General features: G+C 43.3%; 1 protein-coding gene across 2 annotated transcripts in view; it reads left to right on the forward strand.

Annotated features, from left to right (window-relative positions):
- The window catches only part of LOC138303973 (serine/threonine-protein phosphatase 4 regulatory subunit 1-like), a 284,441-nt gene that overhangs the window by 147,402 nt on the left and 114,721 nt on the right, over positions 1 to 22,318 (forward strand). For both annotated transcript variants that reach the window (XM_069243582.1, XM_069243581.1), the window contains one exon: positions 19,283 to 19,429. In XM_069243582.1, coding sequence (XP_069099683.1) covers positions 19,283 to 19,429 — 147 coding nt within the window. The remainder of the gene's footprint in view (positions 1 to 19,282; positions 19,430 to 22,318) is intronic.

Consider the following 22,318-nt stretch of genomic DNA (forward strand, 5'->3'; position numbering starts at 1 on the left):
TGGGTGTCGACTCCATCTTAGATTGTTTTCTTTCCGCCATCGGGCTCGGACGTGTTCCTCTTCGCTCCGTATTTCGAATCGGGAAAGTTAGCTAAAGTATCGAAAAATGTGACTGTATTGTTATCGTTCGGTACCGGGTTAGTGTTAGTGAATCGGCACCAACATCAAGACCGCTTTGGCGGCCCTTTGGGGTTTCCACTCTTCACCGAGGCCTGGTCGGCCCGACCACACTCGTCGTCCCAGACTAATGGACAAGACCCCCTTCCATTTCTGTCCTAAGTGTCACGCAAAGTATCCTTATACAGACCAGCACCGGGTCTGTAATCTGTGTTTGTCACCTGAACACAGAGAGGATACTTGTGAAGCTTGCCGAGCGTTTCGATCAAAGAAGACCTTAAGGGATCGACGAGCAAGAAGACTGCAAATGGCGTCGAAACAGAAAGAACAGCTCGATGTCGAGGAGGAAGAAAGAATCTCCATCCAAGAGACAGACTCTGATGAATCAGACAGCGAAAGGCCCTCGACGGTGCAACAAATCGTGAGTTTCGGAGCCGAAAAAAAGCTCATCTACAGAAGAGCAAGGACTTTCCATGCAACTTAAGGAAAGAAATAGATTTGAGCAAGAGTTAGATATGAAAGAACCTGACCATACACAACAGAGTTTACATATCCAAAAAGAGACTGGCAAGATTCAGACTTTACCTCCACTCAGATCTAAAAGGAAACTTGCATTTCAGGAAACAGAAATGCAACCAAAGGCCAAAGTGGTTAGAGACAAGTCACCAGCACCACAAGTCTCACCACAGCCATCCCCACTGCACTCACCACAATTGTCACCAGTGGGAACACCTATAATGCAGTCACCCACAGATACTGGGATGACCCAAGATGATGCTGATGCATGGGAATTATATGAACCACCAGTATCGGATAACAGCCCAGAATGTTATCCAACCAAGCCATCACCACCAGAAGATAGTACTGCATATACACAGGTACTATCCAGGACAGCTACGTTCCACAACGTAGCAATGCACACAGAGCCAGTGGAGGATGACTTCCTTTTTAATACTCTGACATCCACCAATGCATCCTATCAAAGCCTGCCAATGCTTCCGGGCATGCTCAAGCGTGCGCAGCAGGTCTTCCAGGATCCTGTAAAGGGAAGAGCTGTCACGCCTAGAGTTGAAAAGAAGTCCAGACCACCCCCAACAGATCCAGTGTTCATTACACAGCAGCTCACACCAGACTCAGTGGTTGTAGGGGCAGCAAGGAAAAGAGCAAACTCTCGATCGTCAGGAGATGCTCCACCACCTGACAAAGAAAGTCGGAAATTCAACGCTGCAGGCAAGCGAGTGGCATCACAAGCACCCACTCAATGGCGAATTGCCAATCAGTCGAGATCACCAGCAAACTCACGAATGGGAAATTAATCCCCAAATCCTACATGATCACTTCCACCACTGGGGAACACCAAACATAGACCTATTTGCAACAAAAGAAAACGCAAAATGCCAAAACTTTGCATCCAGGTACCCACACCCTCAGTCCAAGGGCAATGCTCTATGGATCAGTTGGTCAGGGATATTTGCTTACGCTTTTCCCCCTCTCCCGCTCATTCCTTATCTGGTCAACAAACGGAGTCAAAACATACTCAAACTAACACTAATAGCACCAACCTGGGCTCGCCAACCGTGGTACACAACACTGTTGGACTTATCAGTAGTACCCCACATCAAACTACCAAACAGACGAGATCTGTTAACACAACACAAACAACAGATCAGACACCCGAATTCAGCATCGCTCAATCTAGCAATCTGGCTCCTGAAGTCTTAGAATTCGGACATTTAAATCTTCCACAAGAGTGTATGGAGGTCATTAAACAAGCGAGAAAGCCTACAACAAGACATTTTTTATTTTTTTATTTGAGTTCATTCGGTCTACAAATCTAGGCCATTTAAAATAACAGAGATAACAATCATACATAATAAATAGTGTTTGTTTGGGGAGAAAAATAAATAAAAATAAAATAATAATAATAATAATAACAGTATAAAAACAGTAGTAATCAGGACAGTATTAGAATAAGATCAACAAGACTAGATATTTGATTGTAGATAAAAAGTACAATAAATAAGACATGGGTTAAAATGTTGAGAGAAAGGATAAAAACTAGGATATAAAATTCTGTCTAACATACCAATGTGTGCAAGTGTTTCCCCGTAGGACCTGGTCATCATCAATCCTCATATAGGGGGCAACAGGTTCCTGCTAAGAAATTTCTACTGATACTACTAAAAAATAACAGCTGGGACTCCTTCTGTCGACTAATGTCAAGATGGCTCACATGCCCTTTAAAACAATAAGCCTACGCCGGATGTACCAGGCCTCCGCTAAAAATTTGGTAACTGTAATAGCTACCACGGAGGATGTGTCGTATGTACAGCAAGACATTGTTACGCAAACAAATGGAAAAGATTTGTTTGCTACTGCCACATTAATCAAATTCTACCACTACATACCTCCACAAAGGACATTGTAAGCTATTTATTACACTTAAAGTCTAATCTAGCATTCTCTTCCATTAAAATCCATCTCGCTGCAATAGCTGCCTATCTGCAGATTACAAATACAACATCACTTTGTAGAATCCCAGTCATTACAGCATTTATGGAAGGACTAAAAATAATGATACCCCCAAGTTCACCACCAGTACCTTCGTGGAACCTTAATATTGTATTAACACGACTCATGGACCCACCATTCAAACCCATGCATTCTTGTCAAATCCAATATCTAATAGCTATCACATCCCTAAAGGAGTGAGTGAAATACAAGCATTTACTATTCAAGAACCCTTTATACAAATACATAAACATAAAGTGGTTCTCCGTACAAATCCAAAATTCTTACCAAAGGTCATATCACCATTCCATCTAAACCAAACTGTGGAACTCCCAGTCTTCTTTCCACAACCAGACTCAGTAGCTGAAAGGGCCTTGCATACATTAGACATAAAGAGAGCACTAATGTATTACATTGACAGAACGAAACAATTCTGTAAAACAAAACAATTGTTTGCAGCTTTCCAAAAACCTCATGCAGGTAACCCTATATCCAAACAAGGCATAGGCAGATGGATAGTTAAATACATTCAAACTTGTTACCTTAAAGCAAAAAGAGAATTACCCATTACACCAAGAGCACATTCCACTAGAAAGAAGGGCGCCACAATGGCTTTTCTTGGAAAAATACCAATGACAGAAATTTGTAAGGCAGCCACCTGGTCTACGCATCATACATTTACTAAGTATTACTGTGTAGACATGTTAGCAACACAACAAGCCACAGTAGGACAGGCTGTATTAAGAACATTATGTTCGATGGCATATGTTGCTGCAGATACACATGTTTGGCACAGTCCGCTGCCTGGTGTTGGGCTCGGAGTATTACAAGTTGTTTTTCTTCGAAGAAGTCTTTTTGGTCACGGGACCGAAGGACTCCTCCCTCTTCGGCTCCATTGCGCATGGGCGTCGACTCCATCTTAGATTGTTTTTTTCCGCTGTCGGGTTCGGACGTATTCCTTTTCGCTCAGTGTTTCGGTTCGGAAAGTTAGTCAGAATCTCGGAAGAAAGCGTCGGTATTGTTCCGTTCGGTATCGGGATAGTTAGGTACATCGACACCGATCATCGGAAGACTTTGGGGTAGCTTCGATTCCCCCATCGGGGCCTGGTCGGCCCGACCGCGTGCTACATCGAAGCCGATGGAACGGACCCCGTTCCGTTTCTGCCCAAAATGTCACAGTAAGTATCCTTATACAGATCAGCACTTGGTCTGTAACTTGTGCTTGTCCCCCGAGCACAAGGAGGATACCTGTGAGGCCTGTCGAGCCTTCCGGTCCAGAAAAACACTCCGGGACCGAAGAGCCAGGCGTCTACAAATGGCGTCCACGCCGACAAAACAACGTTTCGACGACGAAGAGGAAACATTCTCGGTTCCGGAATCAGAATCCGGAGACTCCGACGTCGAACAACAGCAACAAACTGTGAGTAAGACGTCGAAAAGTAAAACCATCGACAAAACGAAAGCCCAGGGGACGCCACTGCCAACAGGCCATGGCTCGACCCATAAAACAGGCGACCCGTCGAAGGCGCCGAAAAAGGGCACGCCCATAGCGAAGACACCCGACTCCGGTCGAGGGACCGCCATGGAGCAACCTCGGAGCCGAGAAAGCGACTCCGAGAGACAAAGACAAGATACCGGCACCGAAAAACATCGGCACCGAGAATCCATGCCGAAAGGAACAAAAATTCTGTCGGTGCCGAAACCGAAAAAAGATTCTCTCTCGGCGCCGAAAAATACCACACCTTCATCCTACTCAGAGGAACAAGGAATAAGTGGCCAGATGCACAGATTTGGACAAGAGCTCCAAAGTGTAGAATCAGACTACACACAAAAGAGACTGTACATCCAGCAAGACACAGGGAAGATATCAACCCTTCCCCCAATAATGAGGAAAAGAAGTATCAGTCTCCTCAAGGATGACGCACAACCACAAGCCAAAGTGGTCAAAAAAGTCACGCCTCCGCCCTCTCCACTACAACAGGCATCGCCGGCACAAACACCGCCACAAATGCACTCACCAGCGCAAACTACCATAAGTCAAGATGATCAGGATCAAGACGCTTGGGACCTATACGACACCCCAGTGCCGGACAATGATCCAGATTCATACCCCACAAAGCCGTCACCGCCAGAGGACAGTACCTCATACTCACAACTGGTGGCTAGGGCTGCAGAATTCCACAATGTCCAACTGCATTCAGATCCTATAGAGGATGATTTTTTATTTAACACCCTCTCGGCTACACATAGCCAATATCAATGTCTCCCAATGCTACCGGGGATGTTACGGCACGCAAAACAAATTTTTGAAGAGCCCGTAAAATCAAGAGCCATCACCCCAAGGGTGGATAAAAAATACAAACCACCACCCACAGATCCAGTGTTTATTACTTCGCAGTTACCACCTGACTCCGTAGTAGTAGGGGCAGCTCGCAAAAGAGCAAATTCCCATACATCTGGTGACGCCCCACCTCCGGACAAAGAAAGCAGAAAATTTGATGCGGCAGGGAAAAGAGTAGCATCACAGGCAGCCAACCAGTGGCGCATCGCAAATTCTCAAGCGCTGCTGGCCAGATATGACCGCGCTCACTGGGATGAGATGCAACTTCTCGTAGACCATCTTCCCCAAGAATACCAAAAAAGGGCGCAGCAAATAGTTGAAGAGGGACAAACGATCTCAAACAATCAAATCCGCTCTTCACTGGACGCAGCCGATACTGCAGCGAGAACAGTCAACACTGCTGTCACCATAAGGAGACACGCTTGGCTCCGCACTTCAGGCTTCAAACCTGAAATCCAGCAGGCTGTCCTTAATATGCCCTTCAACGAAAAACAACTTTTTGGCCCTGAAGTGGATACAGCCATTGAAAAACTTAAAAAGGACACAGACACGGCCAAGGCCATGGGCGCACTCTACTCCCCGCAGAGCAGAGGCTCTTTCAGAAAAACTCCATTTAGAGGGGGGTTTCGTGGCCAACCCACAGACACCACCAGCCAACAAACAAGAACCACACCATATCAGGGTTCCTTCCAAAGGGGAGGTTTCAGGGGATATAGGGGGGGTCAATTCCCAAGGAGTAGGGGAAGATTCCAGACTCCAAAAACACCTCCACCTAAACAGTGACTTTCAAGTCACACAACCCCTTCACTCAACACCAGTGGGGGGAAGACTAAGCCAATTCTACCAATCTTGGCAACAGATTACAACAGACAATTGGGTATTAGCAATAATCCAACATGGCTATTGCATAGAATTCCACAACTTCCCACCAAACATCCCCCCCAAAACACGCAAAATGTCACCACAACATTTAGAACTTTTAGGACTAGAAGTTCAAGCACTACTGCAAAAGGATGCAATAGAGTTAGTACCAGTACAACAAAAAAACACAGGAGTTTACTCCCTGTACTTTCTAATTCCAAAAAAAGACAAAACATTAAGACCAATATTAGATCTCAGGACACTAAATACCTACATCATATCGGACCATGGTCACACTACAAGACATCATTCCACTGCTCAAACAGCAAGATTACATGACCACATTAGACCTAAAGGATGCGTACTTTCATATACCAATACACCCTTCTCACAGAAAGTACCTACGGTTCGTATTCAAAGGAATACATTACCAATTCAAGGTGTTGCCATTCGGAATAACAACTGCACCAAGAGTGTTCACAAAATGTCTAGCAGTAGTAGCAGCACACATCAGGAGACAACAGATACATGTGTTCCCTTACCTAGACGATTGGCTAATCAAGACCAACACAGTAAAAAAATGCGCAAACGACACCACATTTGTCATACAAACCCTTCACAAACTGGGGTTTTCCATCAACTATACAAAATCACACCTAGAACCGTGTCAAACACAACAATATCTAGGAGCAACCATCAACACTTCAAAAGGAATTGCCACTCCAAGTCCACAAAGAGTGCAGGCATTCCACAAGGTAATAAGTGCTATGTTTCCAAACCAAAAGATACAAGCAAAATTTGTGCTAAAACTTCTAGGCATGATGTCATCATGCATAGCCATTGTCCCAAACGCAAGACTACACATGCGACCCTTACAACAGTGTCTAGCATCACAATGGTCACAGGCACAGGGTCAACTTCAAGATCTGGTGTTGGTAGACCGCCAAACATACCTCTCGCTTCTATGGTGGAACAGCAAAAATTTAAACAAAGGGCGGACATTTCAGGACCCAGTGCCTCAATACGTTATAACAACAGATGCTTCCATGACAGGGTGGGGAGCACACCTCAATCACCACAGCATTCAAGGACAATGGGATATACACGAAACAAAATTTCATATCAATTACCTAGAACTGTTAGCAGTATTTCTAGCATTAAAAGCCTTCCAACCCATAATAACACACAAATACATTCTTGTCAAAACAAACAACATGACAACAATGTATTATTTAAACAAACAAGGAGGAACACACTCAACACAATTGTGCCTCCTAACACAAAAAATTTGGCAGTGGGCGATTCACAACAACATTCGCCTAATAGCACAATTTATTCCAGGAATACAAAACCAACTAGCAGACTACCTTTCGCGAGACCACCAACAAGTCCACGAATGGGAAGTTCACCCCCAAGTTCTGAACAAGTACTTTCAAATTTGGGGAACACCCCAGATAGATTTGTTCGCAACAAAACAAAACTCAAAATGCCAAAACTTCGCATCCAGGTACCCACACCGCGAATCACAAGGCAATGCTTTAGGATGAGTTGGTCAGGGATATTTGCGTACGCTTTTCCCCCTCTCCCTCTCCTTCCATATCTAGTAAACAAGTTGAGTCAAAACCAACTCAAACTCATACTGATAGCACCCACATGGGCAAGACAACCTTGGTATACAACTCTACTAGACCTTTCACTAGTACCGCATGTCAAACTACCCAACAGGCCAGATCTGTTAACACAACACAAACAACAGATCAGGCATCCAAACCCAGCATCATTGAATCTGGCAATTTGGCTCCTGAAATCCTAGAATTCGGACACTTAGACCTCACACAAGAATGCATGGAGGTCATAAAACAAGCTAGAAAACCTTCCACTAGACACTGCTATGCATCTAAGTGGAAAAGATTTGTTTACTACTGCCATGCCAATCAAATACAACCATTACATGCCTCTACTAAAGACATAGTAGGATACTTACTACATTTGCAAAAAGCAAATCTCGCTTTTTCATCTATAAAAATACACCTCGCAGCAATATCTGCTTACCTACAAACTACTCATTCATCGTCTCTATTTAGAATACCAGTTATTAAAGCATTCATGGAAGGGCTAAAAAGAATTATACCACCAAGAACACCACCAGTTCCTTCATGGAATCTTAACATCGTCTTAACAAGACTCATGGGTCCACCTTTCGAACCCATGCATTCCTGTGAAATGCAATATCTAACCTGGAAGGTCGCATTTCTCATTGCAATCACATCCCTCAGAAGAGTAAGTGAAATACAGGCATTTACCATACAAGAACCATTTATTCAAATACACAACAATAAAATAGTTCTAAGAACAAATCCAAAATTTCTGCCAAAGGTAATCTCACCATTCCATTTAAATCAAACAGTAGAATTGCCAGTGTTCTTCCCACAACCAAATTCTGTGGCTGAAAGGGCACTACATACATTAGACATCAAAAGAGCACTAATGTATTACATTGACAGAACAAAGCTAATCAGGAAAACAAAACAACTGTTCATAGCTTTTCAAAAACCACACATAGGAAATCCAATCTCTAAACAAGGCATTGCTAGATGGATAGTCAGATGTATTCAAACATGCTATCTTAAAGCCAAAAGAGAATTGCCTATTACACCAAAGGCACACTCCACCAGAAAGAAAGGTGCTACAATGGCCTTTCTAGGAAACATTCCTATGAGCGAAATATGTAAGGCTGCAACCTGGTCTACGCCTCATACGTTTACTAAACACTACTGTGTAGACGTACTAAATGCACAACAAGCTACAGTGGGCCAAGCTGTACTAAGAACATTATTCCAAACTACTTCAACTCCTACAGGCTAAACCACCGCTTTTAGGGGAGGTAACTGCTTTATAGTCTATGCCAAACATGTGTATCTGCAGCAACATATGCCATCGAACTGAAAATGTCACTTACCCAGTGTACATCTGTTCGTGGCATTAGTCGCTGCAGATTCACATGTACCCTCCCACCTCCCCGGGAAGCCTGTAGCCGTTTAGAAGTAGATCATAAATCTTAAACATCTGAACATTTGTAAATAATTATTATAAACTCTTAACGTACATACATATTCACTCCATTGCATGGGCACTATTTATACCAAACAACTCCATCCTCACCCTCTGCGGGGAAAACAATCTAAGATGGAGTCGACGCCCATGCGCAATGGAGCCGAAGAGGGAGGAGTCCTTCGGTCCCGTGACCAAAAAGACTTCTTCGAAGAAAAACAACTTGTAATACTCCGAGCCCAACACCAGGCAGCGGACTGTGCCAAACATGTGAATCTGCAGCGACTAATGCCACGAATAGATGTACACTGGGTAAGTGACATTTTCATTCAGACAACTTCAACTCCTACAGGCTAACCACCGCTTTTGGGGAGATTACTGCTTTGTAGTCTATGCACAGCATGTGTATCTGCAGCTACACATGCCACCGAACGGAAAATGCCACTTACCCAGTTTACATCTGTTCGTGGCATGAGACGCTGTAGATTCACATGCGCCCTCCCACCTCCCCGGGAGCTTGTAGCCGTTATTAGTTGCATGAAAATGGTAAATATGTAAATAAATATTATTTTAATAGACACTATGTACATACATTACTACTCCATTGCATGGGCACATCTAGAATACTCACAACTCCTACCTCACCCTTTGCAGGAAAACAATCTAAGATGGAGTCGACGCCCATGCGCAATGGAGCCGAAAGGGAGGAGTCACTCGGTCCCGTGACTCAAAAGACTTCTTCGAAGAAAAACAACTTGTAACACTCCGAGACCAACACTAGATGGCAGGATAATGCACAGCATGTGAATCTGCAGCGTCTTATGCGACGAACAGATGTACACTGGGTAAGTGACATTTTCCATATATATATATATATATATATATATTCGATGGCATGTGTAGCTGCAGATTCACATGCTGTGCATATCCCGCCATCTAGTGTTGGGCTCGGAGTGTTACAAGTTGTTTTTCTTCGAAGAAGTCTTTTCGAGTCACGAGATCGAGGGACTCCTCCCATTTCGGCTCCATTGCGCATGGGCGTCAACTCCATCTTAGATTGTTTTCTTTCCGCCATCGGGTTCGGACGTGTTCCTCTTCGCTCCGTGTTTCGGTTCGGAAAGTTAGTTAGATATCGGAAAATGTGACGGTATTGTTTGTGTTCGGTATCGGGTTAGTTAACGCAGATCGACACCGAATTTTGAAGAGCTCCGGTGGCCCTTCGGGGTTTCGATTCCCCGGCGGGGCCTGGTCGGCCCGACCACGTGCGTCTACAAGACTAATGGAACGGACCCCATTCCGCTTCTGCCGAATGCCACAACAAGTATCCTTACACAGATCAACATTTGGTCTGTAATTTGTGTTTGTCTCCCGAACACCAAGCGGATACCTGTGAGGCCTGTCGAGCGTTTCAGTCAAGGAAAACGCTGAGGGACCGGAGAGCGAGAAGGCTTCAAATGGCGTCGGCGCCGTCAGGACACCACGACTTGGCGGAAGAAGAAACCTTCTCCATTGCTCACTCAGACTTGGACGAGGCCGAAACAGAACAGACGCCGAAAACCGTGAGTAAAACAGCCCCGGCCAAAACGCACGTAAAAATCATCAAAGCCCAGGTGACGCCACCGCCAGCAGGCCATGGCTTAACCCAAAAAAATCAGTGACCGTCCATCGGCACCGAAAAAGGGCACACGTGTCGAAGTCATCCGACTCCGGTCGAGATACCGGCACAGAAAAGACTTGGCCCGAGACACTGGTTCAGAACAATCTCGACATCGAGATACCGGCACCAAGATGAGTCGGCACTGAGAGATCGGAACACCGAAACTCAAAAAAGTGGCTTCGGAGCCGAAAAAGACGGTTGAAAAGGTTTCGATACCGAAACATCCGGCTTCGGAGCCGAAAACAAGTTCCTACCCCGAGGAACAAGGGCTTTCCACACAAATGCAAAGCCATAAATTCGGGCAAGAGCTAGAAGCAGGGTAGCCAGATTATACACAGAGAAGGCTCCATATCCAAAAGGAGACAGGGAAGATAAGAAGTCTTCCTCCTATAAGGATGAAAAGGAAACTGGCTTTCCAAGAGAAGGATAAACAACCACAAACAAAGGTGGCAAAACAAGTAACTCCGCCACCGTCACCACAACGCACACCGCAATCATCACCAATTGCTAGCCCACCTATGGTGCAGTCTCCAACGCACACAGGCATAAGCCAAGATGACCCAGATGCATGGGATCTTTATGATGCGCCTGTGTCAGAACACAGTCCTGACTGTTACCCAGCAAGACCATCACCACCTGAAGACAGTACTGCTTACACACAGGTGGTGTCCAGAGCAGCTGCTTTTCACAACGTGACACTGCACGCTGAACCTATCGAAGATGACTTTTTATTTAATACTCTGTCGTCCACACATAGTCAGTACCAGAGTCTTCCGATGCTACCGGGAATGTTGAAACACGCAAAGCATGTATTTCAAGAACCCGTAAAAGGCAGGGCCATCACTCCTAGGGTGGAGAAAAAGTACAAGCCTAGGCGCAGCACGTAAAAGGGCGAATTCACACACCTCCGGAGATGCACCACCACCCGACAAAGAAAGTCGCAAGTTCGACGCAACAGGAAAAAGAGTGGCAGCACAAGCAGCCAATCAATGGCGCATTGCAAATTCACAGGCTTTGCTGTCAAGATATGACTGAGCCCACTGTGATGAAATGCAACACTTTATTGAACATCTGCCAAAGAATTCCAAAAACGTGCACAACAAGTGGTAGAAGAGGGCCAAAGTATCTCAAATAACCAGATACGTTCAGCAATGGACGCAGCAGACACAGCTGCAAGAACTGTAAATACAGCGGTCACAATTCGGAGAGACGCATGGCTGCGCACCTCAGGATTCAAGCCCGAAATCCAACAGGCTGTGCTTACTATGCCTTTTAATGGACAGCAGTTGTTTGGGCCGGAAGTGGACACAGCTATCGAGAATCTGAAAAAAGATACAGATACGGCCAAGGCCATAGGCGCGCTCTACTCCCCACAGAGCAGAGGCACTTTTACGAAGACACAATTTAGAGGGGGGTTTCGGGGCCAAACCACAGAACCCTCAACCTCACAAACCAGGCCCACATACCAGAGCCAGTATCGGAGAGGAGGCTTTCGGGGACAATACAGAGGTGGACAGTTCCCTAAGACTAGAGGGAAGTTCAAAAGACCCCTCAAAACTTCAGCGTCACAAATCCCCAACACATAACACCAGAGGGGGGAGACTAACAGATTTTTACCAAAATTGGGAGGAAATAACGGACTCGTGGGTCCTAGCCATCATCCAACATGGCTATTGCATAGAATTCCTACAATTACCACCAAATGTGCCTCCAAAAACACACAACATGTCCAAACAACACATGGATCTATTACAGATAGAAGTCCAAGCGTTGTTACAAAAAGACGCAATAGAACTAGTACCCAATCATCAGAAAGGAACAGGGGTTTACTCCCTGTACTTTCTCATACCCAAAAAGGACAAAACTCTAAGAGCCATATTAGATCTCAGAACACTAAATCTTTACATCAAATCAGATCACTTTCACATGGTGACACTTCAAGACGTAATCCCCTTGACAAACAACAAGACTACATGACGACATTAGATCTCAAAGATGCGTACTTCCCTATACCCATACATCCTTCACACAGGAAATACGTAAGGTTTGTAATCCAAGGAGTACATTACCAGTTCAAAGTGTTACCATTCGGAATAACAACAGCACCAAGGGTATTTACAAAATGCCTTGCAGTAGTAGCAGCGCATATCAGAAGACAGCACATACACGTGTTCCCATATCTAGACGATTGGTTAATCAAAACCAACACACAAGAACCGTGTTTTCAACACACACAAAACGTCATAGAAACCCTTCACAAACTAGGTTTCTCAATAAACTACCATAAATCACACCTACAGCCATGTAAAATACAACAATACTTAGGAGCAACAATCAACACAAAAAAAGGGATTGCCACTCCAAGTCCACAAAGGGTACAAGCATTCCAAAACGTAATACAAAGCATGCACCCAAACCAGAAGTATCAGGTAAAATTAGTGATGAAACTACTAGGCATGATGTCCTCATGCATAGCCATTGTCCCAAACGCAAGATTACACATGCGGCCCTTGCAACAGTGCCTAGCAACACAATGGACACAAGCACAGGGTCAACTACAAGATCTAGTGTTGATAGACCGCCAAACACACACCTCGCTACAATGGTGGAATCATATAAATTTAAATCAAGGACGGCTTTTCCAGGACCCAGTGCCTCAATACGTGATCACAACAGATGCTTCTATGGTAGGGTGGGGAGCACACCTCAACCAACACATCATCCAGGGACAATGGAACACTCAGCAGAAACAACTTCACATAAATCAGCTAGAACTACTAGCAGTGTAAGCATTTCAACCGCTAATAGCCCACAAACACATTCTTGTCAAAACAGACAACATGACAACAATGTATTACTTAAACAAACAGGGAGGCACACACTCATCACAACTGTGTCTCTTAGCACAAAAAATGTGGCATTGGGCGAATCACAATCACATTCACCTAATAGCGCAATACATCCCAGGAATTCAAAACCAGTTGGCAGACAATCTCAGTCGAGATCACCAACAGATACACGAATGGGAGATTCATCCCCCAGATACTACAAACCTACTTCAAAAACTGGGGAACACCGCAAATAGACCTATTCGCAACAAAAGAAAACGCAAAATGCCAAAACTTCGCATCCAGGTACCCACAGCCTCACTCCAAGGGCAATGCGTTATGGATGAGTTGGTCAGGGATATTTGCTTACGCTTTTCCCCCTCTCCCACTCATTCTGTATCTAGTAAACAAACTGAGTCAAAACAAACTCAAACTAATACTAATAGCACCAACTTGGGCACGACAACCTTGGTACACAACACTACTAGACCTGTCAGTAGTGCCTCATATCAAACTACCAAACAGACCAGATCTGTTAACTCAACACAAACAGCAGATCAGACACCCGAATCCAGCATTGCTCAATCTAGCAATCTGGCTCCTGAAGTCTTAGAATTTGGACATCTAAACCTCACACAGGAATGTATGGAGGTCATCAAACAGGCTAGAAAACCTACTACAAGACATTGCTACGCAAATAAATGGAAACGATTTGTTTATTACTGTCATAATAATCAAATTCAACCATTACATGCGTCCGCTACACACATTGTAAGCTACTTACTACACTTACAAAAATCTAAGTTAGCTTTTTCATCCATTAAAATACATCTCACAGCAATTTCAGCTTATCTGCAAATTACACATTCAACTTCACTATTTAGGATCCCAGTCATAAAAGCTTTTATGGAGGGTCTAAAAAGGATCATTCCACAGAGAACACCACCAGTTCCTTCGTGGAACCTCAATATTGTATTAACGAGACTCATGGGTCCACCATTCGAACCCATGCACTCTTGTGAAATGCAATTCTTAACTTGGAAAGTAGCCTTCCTAATAGCTATCACTTCTCTCAGAAGAGTAAGTGAAATACAAGCCATTACCATACAGGAACCCTTTATACAAATACACCAACATAAAGTGGTTCTACGTACAAATCCCACATTTTTGCCAAAAGTTATATCACCGTTCCACTTAAACCAAACTGTGGAACTCCCAGTGTTTTTTCCACAACCAGACTCTGTAGCTGAAAGAGCATTACATACATTAGACATAAAAAGAGCTCTAATGTACTACATTGATAGAACCAAACAGTTTCGCAAAACAAAACAATTGTTTGTAGCTTACCAAAAACCTCATACAGGAAATCCAATATCCAAACAAGGCATTGCCAGATGGATAGTGAAATGTATTCAAACCTGTTATGTTAAAGCTAAGAGAGAACTGCCTATTACACCAAAGGCACACTCCACTAGAAAGAAATGCGCCACAATGGCCTTTCTAGGAAATATACCAATGACAGAAATCTGTAAGGCAGCCACATGGTCTACGCCTCATACATTCACTAAACATTACTGCGTGGATGTGTTAACAACACAACAAGCCACAGTAGGACAAGCAGTACTAAGAACTTTATTTCAAACAACTTCAACTCCTACAGGCTAAACCACCGCTTTTGAGGAGATAGCTGCTTACTAGTCTATGCACAGCATGTGTATCTGCAGCTACACATGCCATCGAACGGAAAATGTCACTTACCCAGTGTACATCTGTTCGTGGCATGAGACGCTGCAGATTCACATGCGCCCTCCCACCTCCCCGGGAGCCTGTAGCCGGTGTAAGTTGATCAAAATTAAACTCGTAAATTTGTAAATATAATCCCTTTAGTCACATTATCTGAACATACTTACTCCATTGCATGGGCATTATTGCTATATACACAACTCCTACCTCACCCTCTGCGGGGAAAACAATCTAAGATGGAGTCAACGCCCATGCGCAATGGAGCCGAAATGGGAGAAGTCCCTCGATCTCGTGACTCGAAAAGACTTCTTCGAAGAAAAACAACTTGTAACACTCCGCGCCCAACACTAGATGGCGGGATATGCACAGCATGTGAATCTGCAGCGTCTCATGCCACGAACAGATGTACACTGGGTAAGTGACATTTTCCATATATATATATATATATATATTCGATGGCATGTGTAGCTGCAGATACACATGCTATGCATATTCTTTGACAATAGCTTATTGCCATTTTTACAAAGACTGTATACGATATTGCTTTTATTCAAAGTTCCTAAAGTATCTAAGTGAAGTACCTTGCATTTAATGTGTTTACTGCAAATCCTGAACCTGTGGTTCTTAAAATAAACTAAGAAAATATATTTTTCTATATAAAAACCTATTGGCCTGGAGTAAGTCTTTGAGTGTGTGTTCCTCATTTATTGCCTGTGTGTGTACAACAAATGCTTAACACTACCCTTTGATAAGCCTACTGCTCGACCACACTACCATTAGAATTATCTACTTTTGCCACTATCTTACCTCTAAGGGGAACCCTTGGACTCTGTGCACACTATTTCTTACTTTGAAATAGTATATACCGAGCCAACTTCCTACAATTGTATATAGAGATAATTTAATGTACACGTCTTAACCCAAGAATAGAGTATGCTTGGTATTGAATGATTCAACAACATGGGCTTATATGCTCATCTCATTGCCATATGGGTCAAAATGAACATACCTGAAGGTCCTCCCCTTTTGAACTGCTCCAGTAAAGGCTTTGCGCCTGAGTCAAGCAATGATTGCAGATTCCAACAGTGTTCAAAACCATAAAAGTGAGAAACAATATTGAGCAGTGTTTCTTTAACTATTTTCTAATGTAATGATATCTTAAGAGTTTTATTTAATTGACTTGATGGCACATGTATATTAGTTATATGGCCCTAGAATCCCTTGTGCGTATGTTTTGGTACAAAACCTAATAAATACTGTAGATCCAGAAGCATACCACACAGCCGCAGCATTACTGCAATCAGTAGTAGTTTAACTTTATGGAACTGAGTGTTTGCTATTTGTGAAAAATTATGAGATATCACCTATTTCATCATTTTGAAAAAATCTGAAAGTTATTTGTGAAAACTGAAAGATTGGATGATCATACAAAATCTGACATTGTTACGTTGTCAAACGATATGTCATGGTGAATAACTTAGCTGAAGATTTGGGAATTGTAGTGTAACCAAGACTTTCAACCAGACCAAATTAAAACAGTGTCCCAGACAATGGAGGCACTATGACGTACTTATATGAAGACACCTCTTCCTAAACATAGGCATTTTTGCTTTGGGCAACCAGGAATGATAGGAAAAAGGTAGAGAACCTGCCTTAATTTGTATTTTTTTTTTATAAAAGTATATTGTCGGCTAAAGGGACTTCTTTCTGATTTACTGCAAGTGATCAACTTTGTTTCAGTCAGTCAGTCATGATTTATATAATGCTGCTAATCACCTGATAGGGTACATAGATGCTTGGAGGGCCCGGAAGCTTCATTTGAACAGCCACATCTTGAGATCCCTTGGAAATTCTTGAAGTGAGGTGATGATCCGGAGCTGATGGGAAGGCTATTCTAGATCGTTGCTGCAGTGTAGAATGAGCGTTCTCCACTTCTGCTTTGGTGGATGCAGGTCGTTTAGGCAAGTGATAGGGAGGCGGATCATAATCTTAGCAAATGTTTGTGGAAGATTAGGTGGTGGTTAATGTAACTGGATCCTTGGTTGTGTAGAGCCTTGGGTGCATGGGTCAGCAGCTTGAATTCCCATGTCTGCTGTACAGGGAGCCAGTGGAGTTGTCTGAGGTGGGCTGTTATGTGGGTTCGTCGGGGGAAGTTAAGGACGAATCTGGCTGTGCTGTTCTGTATGATTTGAAGTCTCTATAGGAAGTGTGCTGTGATTCCTACGTAGGGGGCGTTGCCATATTCCAGTCGGCTGGTGAAGAGGGTGTGTGTCATGATGCGTCTTGTGTGCAGGGTTAGCCATTTAGAGATCTTCTGTACCATGTTTAGTGAGGAAGCAGCCAGAGGAGATGGCATTGATGTGTGATTTCATGGTGAGCTTGTTATCAATGATGATTCTGAGGTTTGTGGCGTGGTTCTCTGGTATGGGCGCAGTTTCCAGGACTGGGGAACACCAAGATTCATTCTAGGAGGGGTTGTTGTTGTTGCAGAAGATCAGTACTTCCGTCTTGTCAGTGTCCAGCTTCAGGCAGGTAGTCTTCATCCAGCCGGCGACACTTGTCATGCATCGATGGAAGCTGGACCTGGTAGTGTCATCGGTGAGGGAGAGGATGAGTTTGGTATCATCTGTAGAGGATATTATGTTGAGACTCTGAGATCTAACGATGTTGGCCAGTGGGGTCTTGTATGTGTAAAAGAGCGTAAGGCTGAGAGAATTCCCCTGGGGGACACTGCAGGCAATATCCTTACATTGGGAGGTGAAAGGTGGTAGGCGGACTGTGTGTGTTCTTCCGGTGAGGAATGAAGGATCCATCTGAGTGCTTCTCCTTGGATTCCAATGTGGTGAAGTTTTTTGATTGAGGTTTAGATTGTGGTGAGATATGGTGTTTAAGGCTGCTGAGAGGTCGAGGAGGATCAGAGCTGCTGTTTATCCTCCGTCAAGGAGGGTTCGGATATGGTTAGTGGCTGTGATCAGGGTGGTGTCAGTGCTGTGATTGCTGCTTGAACCGGATTAGGTGTATTCAGGTGTGCTGTGGGCTGCCTGTGGATAGTCTTTTCCCGTACCTTGGCTAGTGAAGGGAGCAAGGAAATTGGCAGGTAATTGTTAAGTTTCCTGGGGTAGACAGAGGGTTTTTTGAGTGGTGGACTGACTTTGGCATGTTTCCAGGCATCGGAAAATGTTTTGGTGGTGATTGAGGTGATGAGCAGGGTAGCGAATTTCTGGCTGATCCTTTGGTTTCCATGGTTGAAGATGTGGTGTGGACATGGGTCTGTGTGGAGTTCCTGGGTAGATGGATTTCATGATGGAAGTGGTATCTTGGGTGGAGAGTTGGTTACAGGTGGTCAGCTTGTGGTTTGTGTCAGTTGCCGGGAGGAGATATCAGTATTGTTTGGATTTAGAAAGGCTAATATAATTAGCTACAGTAAAACTATGGACCGAAAACTCATGTGCTTAGTTACAGCTAGACCTGTATGAGAGGAATATGTGGGTGGTAAACTCTAGAACTTGTACACTACTACTACACACAGGATCATATGCATCTTGTGTTGAAAGGGCAATGTTTGGTGCATAAACCATTTGTGGATTCCCTAATCTTTGAAAAGCCTGGCCACCTGGCATGGCGTTACTGCTAGTTTGTTGTTTACAAGGTTTCAGTATACATTATTGAGTATTGTTAACCAAAGGTGTTACGACAGAGGTTGCATGAATAATTGATTATGGGGTAGATGGTTGGCAACATGAAATGCACATTGATTTGTGATTTTAGCACCAGCTGTTTGAAACAAGACATTGCTAGATCATGTTTTCCTCCAGTTATGTGTTAGGAAGAAAACACTCAAATTTGCAGGGAAATTAAGGTTCCTTTAGCAAACTGGCAAATGTTACAAAGAGGTTTCTTTTTTAACACATTCTGTTGCACTGAGTGGAAATTTAAAACAATTGGACACACCACAGTCTAATGGATATGTGAATTCTTAAAGGATACTACGCACATCAAGCTAAATCTTGTATGCAAAGTGCTAAATGTTTAAATGTTTGTAAGGTGATATATCTTATAAAAATGTGTTATACTGATTAAGTATAACAGGGTGTTTGTATATATAAAATTGTTTCTGAATTAAACTGTACGAAAATACAGTAAAAATGAGTTTATATGTTTTCATAATTTTAGGTTCGAAAAGCAAGCCAAGAAGCCTTGTTAATGTTACTTGACCAAGATTTAATCGACCAAACTGACATTGAAAACAAGGTGTGCCCTATTTTGCTGGACCTTTCTTCCCCAGAGAGTGATGACGAATACAAAGTAGAAGCTGTGAATGTAAGTTCTGATGAAGGTGCCAAGCTTAAACTTTGAATGGCTGTTTTTTCTGCTTTAAGATGTAGAAGTTAATTATGAAGAGAAGTATTGTCCATGTGTGGAATAGCGAAAATATGAGCATATTTTAAAATGTATGAACATGTGGTCATCGCTCATTAGTTCTTGGCTTTTTCGTAAAACTGGTTTGATGTACCGGTTATTAACAACACACATTTGCCCATTGCTATGCAGCCATTTATTTGGGTGCTATTAATAAGATTTCCTTTGTAGTCTTGAATAGACAGGCCACAAATTTCCTGGCTGACAACACTACACTTCACACACACTGATAAGGGCATTGGTGTCTTATTGCGGAATGTTATTATGATGCTTAAAACATTTTATATTTGTGTAATGTGTGGGCATCAGTTATAAATAACAAGTATTTATTTGTGTTGATGAAGATAAAGAATGTTTGCCGATATACCATAATCTGTGACCTGCAGTAGCCCATTCAGTAGGTGTGTGGTGGTATGTGAAAGGATAACAGCAGCCGCGGCCCGTCCTTTAGGGCGGAAGGGACACCCCACCCCACCTTTTGCCCCTCAAGAAGAGTGCCTGTCAGGCTGAGCAAAGGTCAGGCTCTAGGCTGCCCGAGCTGAACTTTGCTGCACTGACGACGCCACAGCTCCAGTGGCCGTGATCTCCTCGGCTCAGCAAAGGTACCTCGAGGCCCTCCCCCCTTGGTTACGAGGGGAAGCGTCACCCATTGACTCCAACCTGGGCGCTTCAGTTTTAAGCCCTGAAGCGCCTTTGTCGAGTGTCAATCAGTGACACTCGTCACAGAGTGGGGTGGGGTCAGAAGTCTCACTGACCCCATCCCACTCTTGGCTGACCTGAGGTCAGCCAGTGAGGGAAGGCAGCAGTCCCAACCATCCTGGGAACTCTGGGCTGAAGATAAGAGTGTGTGTGTTTGTGTGTGTTTGTGTGTGTGTGTGTGTTTGTGTGTGTGTGTGTGTGTGTGTGTGTGTGTTTTTAAATGAATGTTTGGTGCATGTATGTTTGAATGTTGATGAGTGTTGTGAATGGATCTGCGTGTGTGAATGAATGAGTGTGTGTGTGTGTGTGCTTCCCGCCTGCCCCCCCCTAAAATTATTGCCCGCCGTGGATAACAGTGCTGAATTGTTTATACTTTTTGTGTTTTCTTTTAAAATGTTTTCTCACTCTTTGCTGAATTTTATAAAGTATATGCTTTAAAAATGTCCCAACATTTAGGCCTGGATTCCTCTGTACAGTCGACGCAGAATTAATAAAGGAATAATGTTGTAAATAGCTTACCCGGCCTATTCTGTGGGTTTTTTCCTCCACTAAAGATGAAATTACCATCATCACAGTCTTTGCCATGGGAATTCAAAAATTTGAACATATTTCCATGGCAGGACCTAAAAAAACTTTATACAGAGAAATAAATATGATTCCAAAGAAATGTTGCTGGCGATCTCAGTCAGTCTTTATTTAAACATATTACCAAATACTAATTAGAAGTGCGTGGATTTCTCAAGCCCTTTCTAATTCTTTCTTTGAGAAAGAAAATGAGAGGTAGGCTGAAGTCTCATAAAAATTCACTCTGCCAGTGCAAAACAGCCAGGGTTTGTCTTGTTCCGGGAGTTCATTTTTTGTTCTTTTTAACACGAAACACTGGACTTTGTCTTGATTTTTTTCTATTTACAAAAACATTTTGAAGCAGATTCTGGTTTTCTTGAAGTTAATACTTGGTTTTATTGACATTTATTTTCTGCCGTTTCTTACCTGTCTTTTCACTTATCAAGCCAGCTCTTTTTGACAAATGTCTGTCCTGTGGTTTGGGAAAAGGTTTTTTTCTTGTTTTCTTTTTAAATCTGAATGATACACATGCATTCTACATACTTTGTCTTCCTAACATTAACAGTTTGTATTCTTACCATGTTTATCAGGAAGTTCCATGGAAGAGGGTGATGAATGGGGAGGTAAGGTTTTTACAGTACAACCTGAGCAATCCCAAAATAAAAGATCCCGTTCTCCTCCAATGAGGTGTTGCACTCTAATCATCATACCAGCACAGCAGAAGGGCAGGGGATTCCTGTCTTACTGCAGAGAGTTTCCGTTGAGGTTGGGTTTGTTTCTCTAGGTTTTTGTCACTGGGCACTCCCAAAATCACCAGTATCGCAGATAATCCCATCCTATCCCTTGAAGTCTATTACAGCTTTTCCTCTTCTCCCGACTTCTTTTTCAAAGTGCAGAAATATTTGGCAGTGGGCTTTTGAATTCTATTCCCAGCTTCTCAAGGAACTCTTGCCTGGGATATACAATGAATTTGCAGACCTGCTCAGTAAGAGAATGCACACAAACACTCATACACTTTCTCACTAACTCTTCATCGGAAAGACCAGTCAAACCCATGCATCTAACTTATAAGATAATGAGCATCATTTCCAAATAGCCTCAAACTGAAACTCTATTCTCTATTGAAGGACAATAATCTAGTAACACATCAGAGATAAACAGCACTGACTGTACCAACGTATGGCATATATACTTCAGTGCTTGTGCGTGCACTGAATTGACTTAAACCACACATTGCATGTACCATAATGCACCTGGGTCAGAGGCTGCTGGTGACAAGTTGGGGGGGGGGGGGGGGGGTGAGCAGCAAATCAGTTATTTTGATCCACTGACAGGCACAGTGAAAAAACAGAAATGCCCTTTGCGTCAGCGCTAAAACTCTCAATCATAGCTCGTTATAAACAATGTTTATAACGGAGCACGACTGAGAGCTCTAGATTTGAGGTTGAAGGCAGTGTAAGTTTCTCTCAGTGCCTAGCAGTAAGTCACACATTTAAAATTAAAATGTTCAGTTCTCAGTGTTCTTCC

The sequence above is a fragment of the Pleurodeles waltl genome, chromosome 7, assembly GCF_031143425.1.
Source record: "Pleurodeles waltl isolate 20211129_DDA chromosome 7, aPleWal1.hap1.20221129, whole genome shotgun sequence".
In the NCBI taxonomy this organism is placed as follows: domain Eukaryota; kingdom Metazoa; phylum Chordata; class Amphibia; order Caudata; family Salamandridae; genus Pleurodeles; species Pleurodeles waltl.